Source organism: Lindgomyces ingoldianus, assembly GCF_010093535.1.
Source record: "Lindgomyces ingoldianus strain ATCC 200398 unplaced genomic scaffold BDR25scaffold_56, whole genome shotgun sequence".
NCBI lineage: Eukaryota > Fungi > Ascomycota > Dothideomycetes > Pleosporales > Lindgomycetaceae > Lindgomyces > Lindgomyces ingoldianus.
Genome location: NW_022985217.1, coordinates 236,215 through 259,367, shown reverse-complemented (window position 1 = coordinate 259,367; position 23,153 = coordinate 236,215). Strand labels below are relative to the sequence as shown.

Genomic DNA, 23,153 nt, shown 5'->3' with positions numbered 1-23,153 from the left:
GCCTCGAGATCGTGCCATCGACAGAAGGCTAGGGTATTAGGTACAATATTAATGGCGGTAGCACGTCTTCCTCGACTTTCGTCGATTCTCCTTCAGTTCCCCCCTCTCAAATACAATTTTTTTTCAGTCTGTTCTGCATATCTCCTCATTAATATACCTTCTTGTAAATAATATACATTTCCACCTCTCGTTTCTTAGACACTCCTTCGAAATGGCAACATGTACCACAATGACGGCTCGAGAACCGTTCCCAAGAACACCAACTCCAAGGCCATCATCGACCTTCCCTATCTTGACCAAGCGAATGTCGTATCAGTCGCTACGGAGCCCGGTTTTAACGAGTCCCATCGGTGGCATGCCCTTTGTGAATGATTTTGGGTCACAAGATTCCCCTGGCTGGGAACATATTAATGTCATTTCTCCAAGTACTGCATCTCATCACAGTCTTTATTCAGATGGAGAGGATCACGCATTTCAATCCCCAAGATTGGCGCTTTTGACCAGCAATATTCTCGGGGGTCATGTCCACGATACCTCTGACGAACTCAATATGCTCATCTCACCTTCGGCGCCGGTTAAGCTGCCTGGCGACGAACTGTTGTACGACGTTGATTCTGAAGCCCGACCAGATGCATGCTTCTTTCACCCCTCCTTCCAAGCTGGCCTTAATGCGACTAAGCAGGAAATGAAGGACATTTCGCTTGCCATTTGGGGCTGTCCTGCATCTCATCAGCTTGGATCGGATCTTCATGCGTTGAAGGAATGGGCAAAGCAGCTCAGCGAGTTTGAACCTTCGAGATCAAAGACAATTGGGCTTATTGGAGACTCTGGAGTTGGTTAGTTTCAGATCGCTCAATTTTGCTATTCTCGCTGACATACTGTTAGGAAAGAGTAGCGTTATCAATTCTCTTCTCGATCAGCCTTACCTGGCTTCCTCGGTATGTTTTCGTTTACGCAAGCCTATAGAAATGGTTACTAACAGGACCTACAGAGCGCTAGTCTCTCTACACCCATCATTACCGAGTATAGGTACCGACCCGCCCACGACAACGAGCCTTTTGCTATCGAAGTCGATTACATGACAAGTGACGAAATCAAAGAGCTCATCGAAGAACTACTGAGGAGCTTTCGAGCGTGTTATATCCCTTCATTCCAAGATGTTGATTCCCCTGAAGAACGCCGAGAGATTCGAGTCAGGTCAGAAGTTGCTTGGTGCACACTTCAGTCCATGTTTAGAGACCAACCAATCTTCACCAAAGAGCTATTACTGGAATACCCAACAGAAGCGGATATACCGCTTCTTAACATTCTCGAAAAATGGGCTAGTGATTCCCTGGCTCGCCGACCTGGAGGCCCTGATTGTCCTACCTGGTCCTCTACTGGCTTCACTATCGACGAATGCACTGATAAGCTGGAAGCCTTCACGGCCGACCCTGTTGGCGATAACGTGTGTGCGCTTTGGCCGTATGTTCAAGTTGTACGAGTCTACCTTCGCGCAGCAATTCTTCGCTCTGGTCTTGTCCTAGTCGATTGCCCTGCTCTACGAAATCTCAATCTCGCCCGTGCACGAGCGACTGAGCGATATCTCCGAAGGTGCCACGAAGTCTTCGCCGTCACCACCATGGAAAACGCTCTCTCAGATGCTGGCGTGCAAGATATTATTAAGCGCAATAGCCGTCACCGGCCTCTTCGCATCATCTGCACAAAGTCAGAGGACATCAACCCGCGAACTGTGGAAAGAAATGAATCAGATGTGTCGCTACAAGTCAGGACATGGCGACAACAAATTGACGCTCTCCAAAAACAAGCAAAGCGATGCGAGGCGCAGAGGCGACATGGCTTACCCGGTGCTCTTGAGGAAGAGGTGCGAAGTAGAGACATACTACAAGATATGGAGTTCGGCCTCAAGAAATTCCTCATCGAGCGTCGAAACCGCCAAGTCGCAACTCAGCTCATCGACAAGTATGCTGCGGACGTACAAATGGGAGATCTCAAAGTCTTCTGTGTCAGCAATCATGAGTACTGGGAACATCGATATGATGAACAGAGTCGAGCAGAGTCTCGGCTTGAATTGAGTGGTATTGTTAATTTGAGAAAGTATTGCCATTCCATCCCCGCAGAGGCTCAGTTTACCGCCGCCGTCGCTTTTATCGAACATGATGTCCCGGCTTTCTTGGGTTCGCTGAGACAGTGGGCAGTGGGTGGGACAGATGAGATTAGCAAGGAGAAAGCGGAGGGCATTCGACATCTTATGAATGAATTGGAGGAGGCTGCAATTAAGGTATGAAGCATGGCATCCCCACGGTCGATTTAAAATCTTGCTAACTGTTCAAAGAATCTTGTTCTGCCCTCAGCGCAGATCCAAATCACGAAGACGAACTTAAACCACGAATTTGCCTCCTCAATCGTACTTCCCATCCGCGAACATCGTTCGGAATGGCGAAACGCTGCCCTAGACGCCAGCAAAGAATGGTCCAAAGTAAGCCAGCCGTCCTTCCTCCCCCAAATCTTAACCACCCACTAACACCATACCTAACCTAGTGGGACGCCAATACCTACGCATCATTCTGCCGCCACCACGGCACCCGCACCGCGGTATCCACAGGCTCCCGAAACTGGAACGAAGAACTCACATACCCCATGCGTCTCACCCTCCAAAGTAACTGGGGCTTCTTCCAAGAAAGCGTATCCGACAGCCGCAAAGAACTCATCGACTCTATCGCCGCCGTCTTCACCAATATGACCGCTACACTTCACCCTCATATCCCGGATGCGCCGCAAGCCCTAGGGAATCTAGTGGATAATATCAGCGCGCGGTGTGGTGCGATGACGCAGGTTGTGGAAACAGGCTTTGATGAGATTCTTGAGGGTACGGCAGCTGTAGAGTCGGATACATTATACGGGCATGCGACGTCGTATATAAACACGCTTATGCTGCCGGCTTATCACGCTTGTAACGCCGAACCTGCGACTCCCGCCCTCTCCTCCGCCCCTGGAGCCGAAGCCGACCAAAATCGGAAACATGCAATAACAACACACATAGCCTCCGCCCGCATCTTCCCCAAACTCTCCACAATGATTGAGCGGCATCACCGGCAATTCCTACATTCTGCCTTCGACAAGATGTTGGTTGGCGTGCAGAAGGAAGTTGATGCATTTGTTCGCGATTTGGGGCTCGTGGTATCGAGTTCAGCTGAGGAGACTGAGAGCGAAGCGAGCAGGTTTCCGGAGTTTGCGGTGAGGTTGAGGGAGAGGTTGGATGGGGCAGGGGATGTGGTACAGCGGGTGAGGGAGGTGCTGGGGGAAGTGAAGAGGGAGATGAGGGAGAGGGAGTGAGCGGTGGTTAGGATTTGACCCTAGGCAGTTTGTTTGTTGCTTGAACTTTTGCGCATGGGTGAGTGTTGTTATCTAAAATCTCTTCTGTCATGTAAATAGCGTTTAGCGTTTTATCTTCCTGGTTATATACGGGTGGGGTGTGGGTGGTTTGTTAGTGTTGTTTTGTTTGTGTTCTTGAAGACATCAGTGGATTAATGTTACTGAATCTCCGCCTTTTCCTGTCTTATTTCCCAAGCAAAAACCAACATAATTGTGGGATTCCACGCGCAGCATGAATAGAATCCGGGACTTGGATTTGAATTTGTTCAATTGAATGATTGTTTTGTCCTCAAACTCACAATTGCTAGTAGGCGTGCACTCAGCAGTACTATGCCACGCACACACCAAGCGTAGAATCTGAAAACTGGGTATCATGAAGCACTTTCATTAATTAACCACTTTCACGGACATCTGCCGCTCTAAAAACGTAGCCATTCGCGATCCTCGCTTCCCTTCCTATCTCCATACCTTCCTTTCACCTATTGGTTCCCACTCCTCCACCTTATCCTACCGAAAATTTCAAAGTTAAGACATAGAGAGAATCTTGCAACCTGCCAAAATGCCTATGCCACCCACGAAATCCCAGGATATCCCATTCCATTCAATCATTCAGTGCATACGCCTCTCTTGCTCCATATCACCGTGAGTTTATCCCTGATGACCAACCACCATGCCCGCCTAAGGAACCCGTGAAAGATAAGGAAAAACTAAAAGCTGAGAGCTAAATGCGCAGAAGACACATGAGTATGAAAATTGCATCGTGCAGAGCAGAATGCGTCTGCTGATCTGCTGATCGATCAGATCCCATTGTAATTCCGCCCGGTCATGCCACCAATACCAACGCCTTGTGCTAAGTCTTTTCCCGTGATCAAGTGAATGGACAAAGCGGAAAGTAGAAGAAGTTCCATCGAAGCGACTTCCGCATCACCTTGCCGGTAATGTCATACCAGGAAGGAGATGCGTCAGCCGCGATAGCCGCTGGATCTTCTAGTCTGCGAATCCACAATGGCATTAGCAGAGTCAATAGTTATACACGAAATATCAATGGTTCTGTGAATGTCAAGGGGAATTGCCGTAGTTGGGGTATGTTCCCAATCCCTGGTCAGGATAGGCTGAGCGCGGTAGAGGTGGACGATAGGCTCCATAGGGCGGAAGGGTTGGGGATGGGGCTGAGAGATCCAATCTCAAACTCGAAGGCATGTTATTGTGATTTAAAGATGGGGCTTGGGGACGTATAGGGGCAGACGAAACTCCGAACGAGGGCATCTGATAGCGACGTGATGGGTCTGGGAGGCTGCTGGGAGTGTGGTACGCTACCTTCTTAGCCGGCCTCGAAGGCTCATCATCGTCGCTCAACGTCAGATCTATCACCTCAGATGTCCGTTTCTGGCCGGTCCTGGGCGCGGTGGAGGCTTCCCGAGAGGAGAGTGGTGTTGTCTGAGCCATCGACAAGGGAGTATAGATAGCTTCGCTCTTTATCGCGGACACGCGATAGTCAGGTATCTCTACCAGCTCATCGTCACTGTTATCCTCATGCGCTGCCGTAGAGCCATTTCGATAAGGTTGGGGTTCTGTCTTGTTTCCATTCGACCAATCGCCATTCGGCTCGATTGTCACTTGGTCCGTGCCCTTCGGCACAGAATCGAGGATCTCTTGGACATATCTGCTTGATGTCAGGTGCTTCTCCCGAGATCCGTATTCTATCACTTACTGATCCACCGCAAGACCTTCAAATGATACAGTCTTGTTGCATACAGGACACTGCCATGTTGGAGCTTGCTCCTGTAATTGCAAGAATGATGCTGCATCAAAGCACTGGTTGTGGTTGCACAAATTTGACCTGCAAGGGATGGTAATCCTAAGAGTTGAGATAGGATCCTTAAGAGACATGTTGGTAGAGCTAACCACAATGTCGGCGTCATTTGCCTTCTTCAGCACTGTACTAGCGTGAGCCTCAGAGGCGAATTTCGTAGTATCACAACTTACTCTCATTGATGACGGTCTGCTTGGTGATGACGTTTCGCAGAGTGATGCGCTGGGCCAGGTCCTCTACGGTGTGCTTCTTTACCATGTATAAGTAGATGTTATATTTCTATGAGGAGGTTAGCGTAATAGCACGGCGGGGAACTAGATATCGAAAACCTCTTTATGACTGACCTTCTGCGTCAGCGCATAGGTCACCAGCAGACTGTTCCGGTAATGAGCCACCTTGCGAACGTAGTCTGTGATGTCGGCTGGACGCGTGGAACCGGGCTTGCCCTTCAAACCTTTGTAGTTGGCTTTGATCTCGTCGCCATTGATCTTCACTTCGACCTGGGAAGGGAAGGCGACGTCGACACGCTGATATGGACCAAGCGGTTGATCGACTGCAGCGAAGAGTAGTACTCGTAGCGTGGGATCAGATTTCAAGCGGTTGCATTGTTCGGTGGACAGGATAAGGGTTTTATTAAGAGTGAGGCGATGGTTTGGCGAGACTGAAAACGGTGAGCCGGTACTAGGACTAAGCAAGAACGGCGCTCACCTTCTAGAGACATGCCTCCTAAAAGTAATTCCCGAATTTCATAGAATGGGGATTCCTTGAATGAGGATGTGGGTGGCACTACCTAAACTAAGCAAAAATAAAAAAGCGACTTGGATAGAGGGCGACTTACGGGCAGGTGGGGGACGATAGGGAGGATAGGACTGGCGACTAGCATAGCCGTTCTGTCCGGTGGCCATGCTGGGGTACCTGTTGGGGGGAGCGGGTGAGGCTTGCGCAGGAGGAGCGGCCGGGGCGTTGTACGTCGGAGGTGGAGCCTCGCCGTGGTTGTGCAATCGATAACGAAGCCTCTGAAGTGTGTCGAAGTCACCGCCGAGGGCTGCGTTATGGATCACTACAGACGAAGAGACAGATTAGTAAGAAGAGGCAGAAGACAACCTTGGACGGGCGACACGAGGGCACCGGCCGAGGGGGAACGTACTGTTAAGGACGCGGCCTTGCAGTTGGGATTTATTCCCTCCCACGTTCTGACCTTCCTCTTTGCAGATTCTCTTCAGATCATTGTTAATAAGAGTCTTTGATCGAGCGGACAGGGTTGCTGCCAGCTGTTCGATGGTTGTCCCATTTGAGGCCATGTCTGGAGTTGAACGGACCGCACTCGCAGCTGGACTCGAGCGGGCAGTGGATCGCAGAGTGGGGAGAGGCTGTCAGGGAAGAGGTCCAGGGCGAGACATGGGGAGTGAGCGAGACTAGGAGGGCAGCCTGGGGAGAAGTGAAGGAGCAGTAGCAGGGCCGGAGAAAAGATGTGAAGTCGACGTTTTGGGGTGTCGGTAGCAACTTCCAGTTCTCGTCGACGACGCAGCGGGGGCAGGAGGAGTGCCAGCGTCCTCGGGAGGGATCACGCAAAGCAAGCAGTTCTGCGACGATTACACGGCCGGCCGTCGCCCCGATTGAGAGGATCGAGCAGCGGTTGAGGAGGTCCCGCAGGCGGCTCTCTCGCATCGACGACACCGAAAGCAGCCTTGGCCAGGCGCAAAGTCATCACTCCCGCTAAGTTAATGGGGGCACTGGGCAGGAGCAGAGACTAGCACAGACCCGGCACAAGACCCGGCACAGACGCTCCACAGTTCTGCCTGACCGCCTTCGCCCGCCCACGTAAAATTCCACGCCGTCCCTCTTCACTCTTCACTTTTTTCCTCACTCACACTCTGCACATTCCGCCCACAACTCTCACCGCGACCTCTGCCACTTGCGCCCCTCGTACTCCCCGCGCGCGCTACACTCCCTCGCATTACCCCCGCCGCCACAATGGCGAAAGGTCTCCGCTCCAGCGTCAAAAAGGCGAACCGCTCCAAGCTTCGCTCCCGCGTCTTCCAGCCCGTTGAGACTGCTCGCACTGAGCGTCTCCACGCAAAACTCCTTGAGGCCGTTAACCAGCCGAGGCCGGAGCCGCGCAAGAACGTCGCGAAAATGGACATTGGTTCGGCCCAAGGTATTGCGTCCACCAATGAACAGTCCTCCACTTCAGGCAGCCTTTCTTACATCTGCGAAGCTCCCCCCGACGCCGAAGAGCCTACCGACAACGCAGAATACCCGAAAGGTTGGTATACTCTCTCTACTCCGATTCCGCAAACTATTAGCTTCGAAAATGAAGCGCACCGAGACCACTTCGGCCACGTCCCATATCTGAGGACCATGGAAGAATGCCAACACGAATCCGACCAGCTCTACCTGTACCTCGGACTCTGTTCTGATGTGGTTGGATTCGACAGAAAGGGGCAGTTACAGCTGGCCTTCGACACCCTCGCTCTTGACGAAAAATACTTTGGTGGAAAGGAAGTTCAGAAAATAGGCTAACTGTCATACATTAGAGATGGACGTTGACAGCGCCACTCCTGCTTCTAAATCATCTTCCAAGAAGAAGATCCATCGATCGAAAATCAACCGCCGCCGCAAACCAAGAAACCAAATCACGTTTCCGCAGACGAGGGGCAAGGGTGCCTTGAAACCATTCTCCGAATCGCGTACGAGAGTTCAAAAGCGACGTTAATCAACGGCATATTTCCTTTCTTTCCTTTTCGCTCCACACTTTCATGCATGTACTCAAACATCTGCTCATACCCATGGCGGAAGTACTAGGTAAGCCGGTTTGGCGTTCGCGGCAATGTTGCATTTCTGGCGTTGTCGGGTGGAACGAGACTGTTGCCTGGTATGCCGGGCGCGGCTCGACTAAATATGACTCACGGAATGGAACCGGATGATACCACGTCCTTAGTGGACACTTCTTCATAATTCAATGAAACATTGTCACTATTATGCTCTTCAGTGACCACCCTGCATGACCTCTACAACCTATATCACTGACCACCAATCACCAATGTGCCAGGATTGTCTTGGGGTTAGTCCTGCTGATTTGCACACGAGAGGATAATTGTAGGCTGCGTAGCACGCCGTCGTCTTCAGCAGGCATCGGCAGCCTGAACCTTTGCTGTGCTAAACCATCTCTGGACTGCGTGCGGGTATTAGCACCTCGACTCAGCCACCAGACCCACCCCTTGTGGGGCGCAGGTCTCTCTCTCTCTCTCTATATATATATATATATATATATACAAGTATTGCATTGCAAGATATCCGAAACAGTGAGGAGCTCGACACGATGCCAGACTAGGTCAGATAATACAAAGCAAGCCAGCTTGCAGTACAAGCAGCACATAGCTATCTATAGAATAGGTCTACTTAGTAGATAGAATTTGTATATTGCGTTATGCGTTATTCCTTAAGCTTAAGAATTTCAGGTGTTGTGGTCGAATTCTTGATTGGTAGGGCCAGAGAGGTTGCAGTCTAGCGACCTAGCGATCTATCTAGGCCGCCTCAATCGATGAGTGTCGTTTAGATATATGTTCGACATCAGACGTTAAACAAAAATATTATTACAGATTATTTCAAGCAGGCTAACTACCACCTTAACGCACTCCAGATGAACGCCATAGACGAGATCCACATTCCCATAGCGCCCTCCACGGCGAAATGAAGACTATTCTTCTACTCACCCAAACCTCCCAAACTTCCATCTCCAGCCGACACCTCGCCAATCCAAGCTGCACCCAAGCTCTCACACTCGCTCACGAAACACATCATACTTAGGCGGCTGCTCACTCTCCTCTTCCCCCTGCCCCTGCGCCCTTCCTACGTCCCCCATCTGCATCTCAACCTCTCCTGCCTCCGTCCCCCTCTGCTCCCTACCTCCCTTTCCCACTCCACACAATCTCACCACCCTATTAATCACCCCACGCACCCCCGCACCCAAACACACCAACACCGCAGCCCCAAAGAACCCCGCAATTGCCGCAGGAATCGGTAATAGGAATCCCAATATCAGTCCGATTTCCAACGTAGGGTACACTGATGTCAATTTATCTTCGATGAATGTGAGCACGGGGAGGTAGAGCAAGGACTTTTCCGAGTCAAGCGAGAAGCCTTGGTTAGGCGCTGGAGACAGGACAGCAAGCCTTCCGCGTTGCACTGCGGTTTTAGAGACAACTAGTAATGTATTATAGGTCACCGGGACTGTTGTGGTTTCAAGGACTTGTTGGGCGGTGGAGTTTAGACGGAGGAGATGGATATCCGGAGATCCTGGGATGGGGATTGGGCAGGATTTACAATTCCCTTTAGGACAGGTGGATGAGGTTGTGGCGTTGTTGAATAGGGCGGATGAGAGCTTTTGGGCGTAGGTTAGGATCCAGGGGGTGTCAATGTAGAAAATTGGAATGTGGGAGATGCCGTTGTTGTTGCCGTTGTTAGGGGGTGAGGTAGTGAAATATGTGGAGTTGGTGTATGCGAGTGTGAAGTAGATGCAGCTGCCTCTGGTTCCAGTGGTGCATTTCGGGGTATATTTGGTGTATGAGCTGCGCTCGTTAGCGGAAGCGGCAGTGGAAAGGAATGTAGATGTGATCCAGCGTTTGACGTTGAAGTCCCGGGCTCGTGATTCGATAGCGGGAGTGGCAGTAGCAGTAGCAGTACAGCGCTGGGCTTGACCTTGAGCTTTGGTACGCACCAGCCCTGCATAGCCAGGGTCTTCTATTTGCGCGGGAAGCTTGTGGAGATTGCTCCATGACGTATGCGCTGGGATCTTGTGGGTTGGCTCGGAGCTGTCGTGTGTATGCGATAAATGACGTCGCTGTGATTCTCTTTGCTGGGAGTTGATGCTTGGAATCAGCTCTGTATTTATTTCCTCCAAGTTAAGCGTGGGTGCTGCATATGCTTGAGGTGAGGCAGGCATGATGAGCTCGCCGTGGTATTCGTTTGGATGACTGTGTATACGGCGATGCCTACCGACGTTGACATCAACTGTCGTTGTTGGAGGATTCGTAGCATGAACCACGACATCCCCAGTAGGACTTTCGAGGTTGGTTAGCCCTCGAGCTGTGGTGGTGGCAGTAATGGCCAGAGTGCAGAGAAGTGGTTTCATGATGGAGTGCTGCGCTCGACAAACTGAGAGAGAGCTTTGAGTGATGGGCAGAGAAGGTAGAAGGATCTTATTGAAGAACAAGAGAGAATTTTTAAAAAGTCGTTTTTGAGCTTGGTGGGATGGCCGGGTGTTAGCGTTCCTATATGTCAATGATCTGTACCATGGAGGGCAAGCTCAACAAATCAGAAACATGCACGCCGAGACGCAGAGCAGGGGGAAGTGCAAGCCAAACCTGCTAATTTAGCGTTAGAGAAGGAACAGAATGGAATTGAAGACACTAAACAAGACAAAAGCCAAAGAGAGTCAGAGGTTAAGGCTACGCTCGAAGACTCCATGATAACTCCACCCAAATCCAATAGCATCAAACCAAGCGTTGAAGTAAAGAATGCAGAACGCTAATCTTTAGGAGCTGCAGCTGTGCCTCTAGCGTGGCTCTTTCCTTGGCGATAGTTTGGATACCCTTCACTTCCCCTTCAGATCGAGCTTCCGTCAGGCAGGGAAGCTAGAACGATTTCGAAGACGACGCGATGGAGATTGAATAGTTCTCTCCTGTCTTCATAGACGCCAAATCAAAATCGATAGACTGTGTTGAGTGAACGGAAACGAGGTCTTCACCACCTGAGTAGGATGGCGGTGCCTTGTCTCTCGCCTTGATCTCATCAAGCCGAAGGTGATTCGGTTTGACGCGGAAAGGATTCGCTGTAACAGGCAGATCCGGTACACTGTGAGATTTCATTGAAGTCAACTCGACATCCACGGAAGTCGTATCACTTTCCCCAGAATTCCGACATTTGTGAACGCAGTACCATTGCAAGATGAGTGCCAAGATGATGGCGATGAAAGGGGAGGCGATGAGAAACCCGACCTCAACTAGATCTCGAGAAGGCCTGTGCGTCCTCAGAATATCCGCGATTCGCGTCAAGGTTTTGTCGATGGCGTGGCGGTCACCTGCCCCTTTGAAAGTGATGTATCCGCGAGTCCATCCTCCTTTCTTCACTTTACCGCCATCATGCCATTGGCATATCGCTTGGGGATCGGATTCAGGCGGTGCCCGGATGAGATTGAAGCCGGCAGCCGATAGTGCTTTAGTCAGTTCTCGTGGGTAGTAGTCGATGAATTGAGTTCGGATAGAGTAGTGAACCTTAGGAGTCAACGGGTCGGAAAAGTAGAGATAGGTGTTCCAGGTGAGAGATGAATATTGACATCCATCTATTTGCTTTTGGACGAAGTATTGCCCAAGTGTAAACGAAATATAGAGGAGGAGTAAAAGGGTGAGGGATCTGAAGAACGAGCGGCTGACAAAGTTTATGATTGTATGCATGGTGTAGCGGATGACGATAGCGAATGGGTTTTGGCAGCGACCAGATGGATATTGGCCGGAGCGCAGAATTAGAAGAAGAGTGGGCGAAGAGTAGCGGATGCTTTGAAGGCTTTTCTAGCTCCAAGTCGGGCATGGAAAGGTAAGTTAGAAGGAAAGAGGAAGCTAGTCTACGAGATTAGAACTTGCGAGTATCTTACGAAGGAAGTAGCGACTTCAAAGACCGCAAGGTATCGAGAATGGTGGAATGGATCTCTGTTTCATGGCCTTCAGCGCGCTATTCTGCTCGGATTAGCGACTTCATTTAGTCATTGAGCCTTGAAAGACAGTATTCTGGACCTGGTGCCGCTCTTCCCGGCCGAACCCACAGAATTCACCTCATGGGAGCTCGAATATATGCTATGTAGTACCGTACAAGACTAGAATGGGAAGGATAATGCGACCTTAGGAAAGTTCCGAGGTCGCTCCAGCAACTCACACGCTTTGTCCGGGATAGGCTTTGTACCCGACCTTTGGCCCCACTTAGCCTCAACTCAACCAACAGGCAGATAGCTGCTGACACACCTCAGGCTCCCCTCCATCCCCGTTCAATCCTCTTCCGGGAGAGTTATTTCTTAACTCTTACCGTTGCTCTTTTCCATTCGCTCCTGTCGTTACCTTCGGCTGCTCGTCCCCTGTTATATCTGTGGACATCACATTGGATTGTGTGATAGTGTCAACACTGGTCATAATGGGTGGTAGCTGGCAACATGAAGACGACCTTGCAGAACTCTTTCCTGTTTCTGATGATGGAGCATCGAAACGGAGGAACCCTTTCACAGATAAGGACTTCGATCGAATATCCGTCGCATTGGAGCTGAGCGGCAAGTCATCATGGGCAAAGGTGGTCCGCACTTATGCCTGTTTGAGAATTGCTCAGGCCTTGGAATACCTCGATATCTTCATTTCGAATGGGGCCACTGATATTTCCATTCCATACAGCAGCCACAACCTGCCAAGTGAGCTCCAACCAGCCGAGCGCGCTAGATTCCTAGAAGCTCAAGCTTTTGTCTTGACAGACCTCCTCAGCCTAGAAAATGGGACCGGCGGGACCCACCTGCATATCACCAGCAGGGATGAATCTCAATTCCGCACCGTAGGAGTCCTCGGCAAGGGCAATTTTGGCAGCGTGGAAAAAGTCTACAGTAAACTCGGCCAGAGATTCTATGCCATGAAGCTCTTGGGGAGAAGGAAAACTTTCAAGAATGACCAAGTCTCGCTGGCTAGCTTTGTCCAAGAGCTGTCAGCTTCGAAGAAAGTGGATCACTATCATGTCGTTAAAGTAATTGGAAGCTTTAGCGAACCCAGATTCGTTGGTATCATTATGGATACGATCGGTGATTGCGATTTAGAAGCTTTTCTAGAAGTTGAATTGGACCAGGATAGATCCTCGCTCATCCGTACATTTTTCGGCTGTCTCGCATCTGGATTAATTGCCATCCATGAGGCAAAGATAAGACACAAGGATATAAAACCGAAGAATATCCTCATCAAAGGTTCGAGAGTTATGTATACGGATTTTGGTCTTGCCTTGGATTATTCACAAACCAACCGAAGTACGACAGGCGGGCGGCCTGCGATGTTCACCTTTCAATTCTGTGCACCAGAAGTAGCAGACTGGCAGGATCGTCGAACCTCCAGCGACGTATTTTCTTTAGGAGCTGTCTACTTAGAGATGGCCACGAGATTGAGTGGAGGGTCTATTGAAGAGCTTCGCGAATATCTAAAAGAGCGGAATGAATTCAGCGCTGCAGCGTATTGTAAAAATTTGGATGGGATCAAAGAATGGACTACATCAATGCGAAATCGAACAAGACGGAAGGTTGACAAAGCCCCATTCGATTGGGTTGACAAATGCTTGAGAGAGGACGAAAGAGAAAGGCCAACTGTCTATCAGTTATGGGAGCTAATCGACGAAGACACTTGTCACTCATCTTTCCCGTTTGCTTGTTCCACTTGTGTGGAATATCACGAGTCTGCAAGTGAACCAAGCCTCCCAGGTAGCCCTAATGGCATCCCAAACTCTACTAGCAGCCAAATAACTCCCGGCCCAGAGATTCTTTCTGTATTTAACACCAATCTCCCGCAGATAATGACGCATGAGCCCCCGAACTCTACCAACAATGAAATACTCCCTAGGTCTTCGCTCTATCGTCCCCCTGGAGTTACCTTTGAAATGTTAAGTTCGCCTAAACCCCAGGACCGATTGCCAACTTCTCCAATAGTGAAGGCGTTCGGCATACCAAACAGAACGCAAGATACCCTCCCAGCCGAACCGTCATCCCATAGAACGGACGAATCTCCCTTTGGTCCTCGGAATAGTCGACGCTTGGCGAATTCTACACCCTCGCCAACACTTCCGTCTTGGATCTCGGATGACCATGCCTATCGCGGCCCGGAACGCACTCAAAGTGAAGAAAAAGCCTCACAGCATGGCTTGCCACCTCCGGATGAGCTGGAAAAGCGGATGGAAGAGGCACGCACCTCAGCAAAGCTCCTCGTACAAATCATGCGAAGCACGCCACAAAGCGAGCTACCCTCGAATGAGCTTGTTCAAGAATTCGCCAATCGATGCGACTCGGCACGTCGAAGCATGGAACGCTATATACAATGCACCAACCCGTCTCCAGACAATTATACGATGAAAAATCTGGTAGAGGTAGAAACTCAGCTCGACCGCTCTCTGACGCTCTACCGTTCCACTCTGTTTAGCATGAAATATTGATTTAGACCGCAAATTCTGCTTTAATTTCCGTTTTAAAGTCCGTAAAAATTTATCCAGCCATCAAAATTTACACCGACGCCGAACAACTCTTGAGGAATTCCCGGTAGCCCTTAGAAGAAGTGGGATAAGGTTCCAGCTGTGTAGCATTTCGAACTTACTGGGCAAGGCAACATGCAGAGAGAAGCCCTCTGCATCCTTTCAAATCCAAGCAGGGGTCTTTCGCATCTTACTCTCCTCTCATATACTCGCGACGCTACACCCAGGCCACTTGAGTCTAGTGAGTTCCATCTATCTGGTAAATATTCGTCACTGGCGTTAATGGAACTGTACTAATATTTAGATGAGGTGCGAATGAACCGGGGTACGGAGGTACGGAGGTACAAGGGAAGGCATCCTCAGAGAAACCAATTGCCTTGCTCCAACTTCTAGCAAGGGTATTCCAACTCTTCTCCTTCTATCTTATACGGCCGAAGCTATCTTCACACTACCAAGATACATTAACCTCGTTTCGTCCACATGAGCTCAAAATGCTCAAATAACGCGAATACATTGCCTAGTTTCAACCTAGGGCGCTTTCCCCAACAACTTTCCCTCTTGCCACTCTCTATACCACTCCCTCTTCCCTACAGGATTCCCGACCCTCATAGGCCCCAACCTCACGCGATCTTCTCGACTCCCAAACGCAGCTTCGCCCAGAATAACCCCCATGAGAAGTGCACTGCACCATTCTTTCTTGGACCCACCTCCCTCAGGAACTGGCAGCGAGGGTACCACAAGCCGTAGCCGTAACGGCAGTCCATCCCTCCCAAACCGAAGGTAGACGTCCCAAACAAAGGTGATTACAGCGTTTCTGAACTTGTCTAGGCTCTCCCAATCTTCGGGGAACACTATCCCGATTTCGAGGCCAGTTCGGGGGCTTGGCGTTATTACAGGAAATTGTTGAACTTGATTCCATTGGTGGATGAGCGCTTTTTTCGCCTGCTCAGTGAACCGCGAGATTCCTAGGCGTATTCTCGGCGGCCAGGCTGATATGGGCTCGCGAGAAGCGAAACCATTGTTCTCCAGATAGTCGCTGAACCCTAGACCATAGCTTGGGTTTTTGTTCACCTCTGTAAACCAACCAACCAGGTCCCGGAATACTTCGCCATTTGGCGACCACCCAAGCAGAGCCCGGAGGATTTCGTCGCTCGGTGAAGATAAGGGCGCACAGAACCTTCCAAGGGTTTCTAGATCCAGGATGAGCCTGGGCTGTTGGTTGAGGATGTCGGTTTGACTTCGCTGGAGTATGGGTTGGGCTTCAGAGTGGATTTGTTTACAAGTAGCTACGATAGAGCATGGGATCGATTTTGCTAGGAGCGTTATTCTGGAGAGCGGAGCTGGGGTTGCTTCGTTTTCCTCGCTATGTTGAGCTAGAGCTAGGATCGATTCTTTTTCCTTCGGCCGAGCTGGATCTGCTTCTTTTGATTCAATCCACGGAACAGGTACTTCGAACGTGGTATGTGTTTGACCGATTTGAAGTAGTTCTTTGTATATCATGACCCTCATCTCTGGTGGGAGTCCTAGCAAAGAGGGGGTAATTGTTGTTTCGGGGTTGGACTGAGACCCAGTCATATTGACTGCTGAGTATGTACAAAAGAGCATGTACAAAAGAGCAGGACAGGAAAGACCTAATGGCGGAGCCATACTATATACAAGGCAGAAGTCAAGAAAATACTGGTATTTCGCATCTGCAGTAGGACACGGCACTAGGTAGTGATCAAGCCGTGGTTCTCCTTGCCAAGCATTACATAATGCATAATGTATGACACTATTGGTGAGGCTTTTCACCTCATCCTGGATTCTAGCTGTGGGTTTACGATATATTTGCTCATCCCTTATGTAACTAGAACTGCCTTCGAGTTGGTGAGTTCGGGAGTCTTGAGGGCAGTTGTACGCCGCATGGGCAGGAAAGGAGGACATTACACTTCATTCGAGATACACTCTAAAAAGAATTCATTATCCAGAAACCTGTTCTAATACCGTGAATCGTAGCGTTGGGTATCATCCTTCACACATGCCCCAACAAAAAATCCAAAAAGGCCACCGCCCACTAACGTCAAAATCCCAACCACAAACTCCAGTCCCATACCTCGCTGAGGCAATGCAGCACTATCCAGCCATGGACATTATAACGCATCGTCGCTCCGACCCTTTCCCCCTATCCCCTCACACATCCATTCCCCTTCCCTCTAAAAACAACCCACCAAACCCCGTAACCCCAAACAACTCCTCCTGATCCTCCGGCTGCAGATCTGACTCCAACCTCAACCCCGCATCCACAAACACATTAATCTGCGGATACTCACTAATCCTCATCTTCTCATCCCCACTCCCTTCAACTTCCCTATTCCCCTCAAAAAACACACTTACAACAACTCTCGACCCATCGTTCGGCGGCCAATGCCTCACAAGCGGCGGAACCACAAACGGCAAATCAGTTAGGAACTGCTTCCAATCGCTAAGTGGACCAACCCACAGCCCTATCCAGACTTCGCGTCGGCTCTGCTGGTACAAGCATGCTAATCTAGTGAAGATGAGGCGGTTGAACGACTCGGGGGTCAAGTATTCCCCTTCTCTATCGGCGGCGCGGAGACGGAGGGGTTGCCAAACGTACTTATTCACGTTTTCCTTAATCAGCCCAAGGAGGAAGTTCGCTTCATTTAGGGCATTCAGATGCGCGATGATTCTCGGTGGTCCCAATTTCATAGTTTCGATTTGGAGAATCGGCTCGGCTTCGCGGTTGATGGTGCGGCAGGTAAGTAGGATGGTTCGCGAGATGTAGCGCAGCATGACGATGGCATTGGGATGGCTGGCGCGAGGGCCGAAGTGTTCACGCATCGCGACTACATATTTAGTTTTGACTTCGAGATATTCGTAGATTTTGCGGCGGAGGGATTTGGAGAGTCGAAGGAAGGGGAACGATGGTTCGAAGGAAGCGGGGCGGGAGCGGAGGGAGGACGAGTGGGAGGAGAGTCGAGCGTAGTCCTCATCTGTGATCATTGCAGGGAGGGAGCAAGAGAGACGGAGCTTTTGGGGTGGAGGCGAACGAAGTACGTTGGTGCGCTGGACGTAGAACGATTGGTTTCTCCGGAGGAACTTAATGCTTGGTGATGGTGATGCGATGGAATTGTGGGTTCCGACTGATGTTCGTTCACTTTTACTCGCCGCTGTGTGCTCCTTTGCCTCGCTTTGTTGAGCATCGGGTTCTTCGCCTATTAATGGGGTTTGTGACAGAGATCTGTTTTTTGCCAGGCTGCAAGTAAGCCATTCCAGAAGCCTCACCATGCTGTTTGACCATGTATAGAAGTGACGGGTGGAGTGGGGCTACAGTCTTGCGTTTAATCGGGAAAGAGATGTGGTCGTGGGAAGTCCCGAGGCCGTGATAAGGCTACTCCACGTGTTTTTCAGGCGAGTTGGGCGACAGACTTGTTAGATCAGAAGTATCCATTCAGAGGAGTCAAGAAGGCAAAGAGAAGGAGAGGAAACTTAGGGAGAATAGACATAGATCTTGGCTATTTTCACACCTTCGTGTTTCCAGAAAACAGATTCTTCGTACAGTGTTTGGAGTGACGTCACTAAGGAGTGAAAGAGTTGTGACAGCCCACGTCGTGGTGACCATCATCGGCTTCTTTCAGCCTATTTAACCATAGGTTCGTTACCTTTCCAAAATGCGTTCATCTCTGATCTCGACTAGAAACGTAGAGAGCCCCATACTGTCACTAAACGTTCTGTATCACATACTCGATCCTTCAAGATGTTAGCCCGATACATCAACTAGACCACACAAACCTTTTCAACACCTCCTCTACAATCTCCCTCTCCTGAATAAATATCATACGAAACCACCTTAGTTCAAGGGAATGCTCTTCCCCAGGATACAGGAAAACCCCAGAATCAACAAACTTCTGCGCCAGTGCAAACTACCTCTCTTGTTGGTCCACCCCTTCGCTCTCCGGAGGAAGGTATGGCGAGAAATCCATCTACAAAGAAGCCAGCATTCCCTCTGGTGAATTACTTCATACCCATCTCGCGAAGGCACTATATGACGAGTTTGTACGCTTCTGCAATACGTTAGCGGGATAGAAATATGAATGTTCGGCTCTGCTCGCGACTTTCTAGCATTACTCTATCGATTGCGATGGACACGCCTGATGGACTAAGAAAATGAACGACAGTTTGATATGGGTTTTGCAGGACCTTGTTTTTGGTTATCGGTGCTCCAAGTCACACCCCAGCCGCGCTGAAATATTTGCTCATTGAATACGCTTCGTGAAGCAAATTCGGGTCAATGACGCCGGTAGGGTCGATGGATAAAGCGGATTAAAAGGAATGCACTAGGTTCACTAGTGTTGACGGAAAGATCGTACACTTCATCATGATGAAATGGGTCTGATATTTCTGGCAGAGTCGCATAAACGCGATTAGTGTCTCTCTTAGATAGCATCGCCCTGCAAGTTCGTCAGCGTATGGAAGGAATTGAATAATTGCAAGTACACTCGATTTTGCGGATTAGCGAAAAGAAGGGATCCAATATCAACACCCTCAGCAAGTGAATTCAGCAACGCCTTCTCAAATACGTAACAATATCAGTTTGAAAGCATGTCTCAGTGTGAGCTTCTGCATACACCGGCTTCCGCCCGGCTTGGTTGCAAAGATCGAGCTCAAACAGTCGGTAACATGAGCGACTTGTGAGTACCTCTTGACCTAGATCCACGAGACTGGAAGTAGGGATCTCATGAAGGAAGTTGCCTTGAAGTATTCTTAACATCATCGCTAGTAAGGGTATGATGTGCCCCCCGCCGGCCTATATTGATACCCAAAGGCTGAACCTGGAATGTGAACTCATGCGTCCTGGTAATCGGCCATTTTGTCACCTTATTTAATCAGATTGGAGGAGGAAAAGGAAGGAACGCTACCCTTCTCCACGAATTCCTCCAATTCCTTTTGTACAAAATACTTTCCTAAAACCCCAAATCAACCTTACATTCTTTGCCGTCTCAAACGATATCCGTCCCTCAGGATTAGTCTCCAGAACATATTTGCATCCCTAGCGCGATTCTCCAGAGAAATTCGAGCAGAGTGGCCTTGACATAATCGCGTTGAGATGGCATAATGAACAGCAAAGACTGCCCTATTGTGTATTCCCTCTTCTTAACAAGAACCTATCGTCTCTTTAATTGTGGGTGGAGCCACACAATTTGCACAAGCCTAGCGGATCCCTGGTCCCAATTACGAAGTTGGGAGCAGGCCGCTTAGTAATCAATATTCGCACCCTACTAGGCCTGAATCAGGTCTAGCAGCATTCTTAGTTTGATGCTTGTGGGGGTGGACAGCGAAATTGAGTATCACGTAGTAGTAAGAATTCACCAGTCTGATTGTATAGGAGTCATCAGCACACCTTTTCTTGGATTAAAGTTTCGGGTGGCTGTTTCTCAAAGTTATATTCAAGAGGGCTATCAGGAAGGTTTTCATCAAACCATTTAAGCATTAATTCTCCGCAAGAACATATACACATCCTCTGAAACATTTCGCAAAATGTAATCAAGTTGAGTAGTTGGCTGAGACCATCCCACTAGTAACATCTAGGATAGGAGAGTATGTGAATAGCAAAATCGCCAAATAAATCAAATATCTTTTCTGCACGAGGCAATCAGACTTCGACGTATAGCATTAAGGAAAGGATTCCCTACGAGAAAATGAAACGTAGCGATGCGGTATCAAGCTCCCAGAATAATAACGACTAGGGCGAGATACACTTTCCTTCCCATAACCAATCTTCTTCTCCGCGCCCATCCCCTCATCCCTCCCTCTCCAGCCTAAGTCTCGTCCTGTGCTCGCGCCTGTCTACCTTCAGGAACCTCCCCAGATACTCCTCCGCATCTTTCTCCTGCTAGTCCGTCATCGTGACTATCGTGACCCGTGCCTCGGACTGGCATCAGTGCCAAGGATGGAAAGCAAAGACTCGTGTATACTGCTTGGACCGTGGACTTTTTTGTGCATGTGGCGGTATAGCTGCTTTATAAAGTCTTTTGGCCAGTATTCCTCGTCTTCCTCGTCCTATTCTTCGAAGTCCTGCAGCAAATCGCCGAGCTCGAATTTGACTTCGATTTTCTTGGTTGTTTGGAGGGTAATTTTCGTTTTCGTGAACAGCACCTGCAGGCGTCCACAAAAAAAAAAAAAAAAAAATTTTTTTTTGCCAATTTTTTCCCCCGCAGAACTCGAGTTTCAATTTCCGAGCTAGCCATCGGACCGCAGCATTCATGCCTGGAGTATTGGTATCATAAATAGCTGCGGCCGTTGTGTCGTGCTTCTCCATGTGATTCCTGTCAAAACCACAGGCAAGCTTCTCTGGAAAGCGTAGATGTCGTAGACCTTGAGAGAGGTTGTCCTGGCCGAACCTTCAGTCCACTTGACCAAGAGCATGGGAAGCGTCTTTATGGCTTTCTTCCAAAAGGCCACTTGAGTTCAGCTTGCATGCCCCAACTAGTGGACGTCAAGTCATGCTCGTGGTCGACCCAGAAGGTGTGCAGGCTGGGGGAGGAGTCGCTTGTGGATTCGCTGGGTAGAGTCTCGTAGACTAGAGCTTTAGCCTTGGCTAGTAGATCCAGAAGCCTGAATGGAAGGGGAGTGGGTTGTTTAGAGAGGAAGGACTGATTGGCTGCCATATTGGCCTCCGTTGTAGGACTGAGCTTAAGGGCCAACTTATCGGACTTTGTGATATGCGAAGGTCTTGTTTCGGATGAGTTTGTGAAGAGTTTGAAGTGAGGCAAAGGAACAGGAGGAGGTTGAGACGTTATTATGATGTTGAGAGTGCGTTTGAACTTTAATATATGGGCAATGGGAACCCGGCAAGTCACCTTTTTGAAGAGAAGCTGTTCAACAATTAATAATGGGAGCTTACTTCAGTATAGTCCCTTGGTACCGTTAGTCGTAGCCCAAACCTTGCCTTATATCGAAGCTACATTTCCCTTCAACATCGTCTTTGGGGAACTTCCCATCGTGGTCCCTATTATTGGGACCTTTCCACGGCACGACCTCCAATTATCAAAAACCCACTTCACCGTGCCTGAAAGGGCAAACAAAATTAGGGGGAGATATCTTGTAATGATATAGACCGGAGAGTGCGAATTACAAGACTTGAAGGCATGGATTTAATGGGACATCCAACCAATTACCTCCGCGCGATCTATAGAAACTCCATACCAGAGGAATATCAAGTGTTACACAATCCGAACCTATCGCCAGGAGATGGAAATTTGCAGAGTGAGCTCGCTGTTGCCATTGCCCTTATCACGGACAGGATCTGAAAGCCGTGAACCATCGAAAGATCGTAACCAAGCATTGACAGCCGCAGTCTTAGCGTCATCCTCCTGAGGAATTGCTTCCACCAGGGAAGGGAGCTTCGTCTTGGCGGGTACTTGCGGCTGTCAGAATCATCAGTGCCATTGCGCCACTTTACATGGACTTGCCAGCCTGGTCGGCTTGGGCACGGAGGTTAGCGGCGGTCGAGCTAGTCTCGGAGAAGTAGCGGGAGAAGACTGGCTGAATGAAGGATCGGAAAATGATTTGGGCGCCCCTGCACGATCATGAGTTGTGCTAACAGCAAAGCTTCGCGGAAGTATGCACGTACGCGGTCTGGGGAAGAGCCATCCAGAGGACGAGGACGAACTTGAAGGTGTAGTAGAATGCTGCCACTGATGAGCTTTCCTGGACATTCGAGCAAGAGGAAGTAGCTTACGAAACCAGTAGACGGCGTTGACGGCGCTCTCGAAGACGCTGATGGTGTTAGTAAAGTCACGACACTCATGGTTGAGGTACCGCTTACGTCAAGAAGGCAAAAACTACCCAGTACTGCATAATATGAAGTTAGTGGGGCCTAAGAAGGACCGCAAAAAATGCGGGTGTGTGGGAAAATGTGTTGGAAGGGGGGGGGCGGAGATGCCGTGGGGCTTACCGTCAACCACTGGAATGAAATTAGCATGTTTTGTGAAACGTATTCTGCGACGGCTGGCGCAGAAGCCCGAGATACGCACCTGAGTGTCATCGACCTTGCTCGCACTGAACAGGGCGGCCAACGAGTAGTAGCCGGGGACGATGAAGCCGGCAATGTTGACCAGGAAGCCACCGGCGATGTTGAAGAAGATTAGGAAGAAGTAAAGGGCGCCGAGTCCGAGGACGATGTAGACCTTGGGGACGGATGTTTGCTTCTCAAAGTTGTTGAGGGCGGGGTATTTGGACAGCTAAAAAAAAGGAGCCTCGTTAGCACATTGGTCATCCAAGGACAGAGGCCGCGATAGCTCTGAAGGAGGGCGCGGGGAGTGTAGGGCGTGGGTGGGGCGCGCAAAGAGAGAAAAGGCAGAAGCAAGCAATTACCTCTTTGTCGAGCTGGGACATGTGGTGCTGGGCGCGATCTTGCATAGACATGGTGGATGGTGGTCGGGGTTGGAGCACTGCTGGTAATGGGGGTGTTGTAGAGGAATTTGGGGGGGGAGTGAGAGAAGTTTTTGAGTGTTGTGCGAGCAGAGTGTTAAGAGTTTGTAGGGGATGAAAGCAGGACGATTGTGGGATGGGGCGGGTGCTGCAGGCAGCGTCATCGCTAAATACGTCAGTCCCTTTCACAAGCCGCTGGGCGCAGGTGATGGGCCATGTCTAACAAATGCGCGTATTGAGGGACACCCATGTTCGCCATGTGATGTCTGGGAGCAGCAGC

At 49.8% G+C, this 23,153-nt stretch overlaps 8 protein-coding genes across 8 annotated transcripts; 3 read left to right on the top strand and 5 right to left on the bottom strand.

Annotated features, from left to right (window-relative positions):
- The first annotated feature begins 90 nt into the window (after nucleotides 1-90).
- Nucleotides 91-3,507, top strand: BDR25DRAFT_347078 (uncharacterized protein). The gene is made up of 5 exons (XM_033694225.1): nucleotides 91-836; nucleotides 886-938; nucleotides 992-2,281; nucleotides 2,336-2,479; nucleotides 2,542-3,507. The coding sequence occupies exons 1-5, from the start codon at nucleotides 212-214 to the stop codon at nucleotides 3,334-3,336; spliced, it is 2,907 nt and encodes a 968-aa protein (XP_033540596.1). The 5' UTR covers nucleotides 91-211; the 3' UTR covers nucleotides 3,337-3,507.
- Nucleotides 3,508-4,434: 927 nt separating this feature from the next.
- BDR25DRAFT_244893 (uncharacterized protein) lies at nucleotides 4,435-6,489 on the bottom strand (the record flags this gene model as incomplete). Its single annotated transcript, XM_033685867.1, has 7 exons — nucleotides 4,435-5,038; nucleotides 5,087-5,312; nucleotides 5,362-5,467; nucleotides 5,518-5,849; nucleotides 5,897-5,974; nucleotides 6,027-6,248; nucleotides 6,336-6,489. The coding sequence occupies 7 exons, from the start codon at nucleotides 6,487-6,489 to the stop codon at nucleotides 4,435-4,437; spliced, it is 1,722 nt and encodes a 573-aa protein (XP_033540595.1).
- A 793-nt stretch (nucleotides 6,490-7,282) lies between these two features.
- Nucleotides 7,283-8,152, top strand: BDR25DRAFT_307624 (uncharacterized protein). The gene is made up of 2 exons (XM_033690870.1): nucleotides 7,283-7,454; nucleotides 7,726-8,152. Exons 1-2 carry the CDS (start codon nucleotides 7,325-7,327, stop codon nucleotides 7,902-7,904), a joined length of 309 nt encoding a protein of 102 aa, XP_033540594.1. The 5' UTR covers nucleotides 7,283-7,324; the 3' UTR covers nucleotides 7,905-8,152.
- A 543-nt stretch (nucleotides 8,153-8,695) lies between these two features.
- BDR25DRAFT_362548 (uncharacterized protein) lies at nucleotides 8,696-12,333 on the bottom strand (the record flags this gene model as incomplete). Its single annotated transcript, XM_033696592.1, has 15 exons — nucleotides 8,696-8,724; nucleotides 8,827-8,869; nucleotides 8,905-8,971; nucleotides 9,011-9,040; nucleotides 9,098-9,129; nucleotides 9,168-10,495; nucleotides 10,519-10,599; nucleotides 10,643-10,722; nucleotides 10,782-10,793; nucleotides 10,832-11,752; nucleotides 11,815-11,895; nucleotides 11,980-12,059; nucleotides 12,084-12,172; nucleotides 12,201-12,235; nucleotides 12,266-12,333. 15 exons carry the CDS (start codon nucleotides 12,331-12,333, stop codon nucleotides 8,696-8,698), a joined length of 2,976 nt encoding a protein of 991 aa, XP_033540593.1.
- Nucleotides 12,334-12,370: 37 nt separating this feature from the next.
- BDR25DRAFT_362547 (kinase-like protein) lies at nucleotides 12,371-14,943 on the top strand (the record flags this gene model as incomplete). The annotated part of the gene is made up of 3 exons (XM_033696591.1): nucleotides 12,371-14,375; nucleotides 14,410-14,718; nucleotides 14,774-14,943. 3 exons carry the CDS (start codon nucleotides 12,371-12,373, stop codon nucleotides 14,941-14,943), a joined length of 2,484 nt encoding a protein of 827 aa, XP_033540592.1.
- Nucleotides 14,782-16,069, bottom strand: BDR25DRAFT_307622 (uncharacterized protein). The gene is made up of 2 exons (XM_033690869.1): nucleotides 15,269-16,069; nucleotides 14,782-15,220 (listed from the first exon to the last, which is right to left on the bottom strand). Exons 1-2 carry the CDS (start codon nucleotides 16,013-16,015, stop codon nucleotides 14,969-14,971), a joined length of 999 nt encoding a protein of 332 aa, XP_033540591.1. The 5' UTR covers nucleotides 16,016-16,069; the 3' UTR covers nucleotides 14,782-14,968.
- A 540-nt stretch (nucleotides 16,070-16,609) lies between these two features.
- BDR25DRAFT_319768 (uncharacterized protein) lies at nucleotides 16,610-17,728 on the bottom strand (the record flags this gene model as incomplete). The annotated part of the gene is made up of 1 exon (XM_033691851.1): nucleotides 16,610-17,728. One exon carries the CDS (start codon nucleotides 17,726-17,728, stop codon nucleotides 16,610-16,612), a length of 1,119 nt encoding a protein of 372 aa, XP_033540590.1.
- A 3,701-nt stretch (nucleotides 17,729-21,429) lies between these two features.
- On the bottom strand, nucleotides 21,430-23,131 carry BDR25DRAFT_272688 (uncharacterized protein). The gene is made up of 7 exons (XM_033687326.1): nucleotides 22,817-23,131; nucleotides 22,477-22,683; nucleotides 22,398-22,406; nucleotides 22,269-22,294; nucleotides 22,182-22,219; nucleotides 22,074-22,131; nucleotides 21,430-22,019 (listed from the first exon to the last, which is right to left on the bottom strand). The coding sequence occupies exons 1-7, from the start codon at nucleotides 22,865-22,867 to the stop codon at nucleotides 21,899-21,901; spliced, it is 510 nt and encodes a 169-aa protein (XP_033540589.1). The 5' UTR covers nucleotides 22,868-23,131; the 3' UTR covers nucleotides 21,430-21,898.
- Nucleotides 23,132-23,153: the final 22 nt, after the last annotated feature.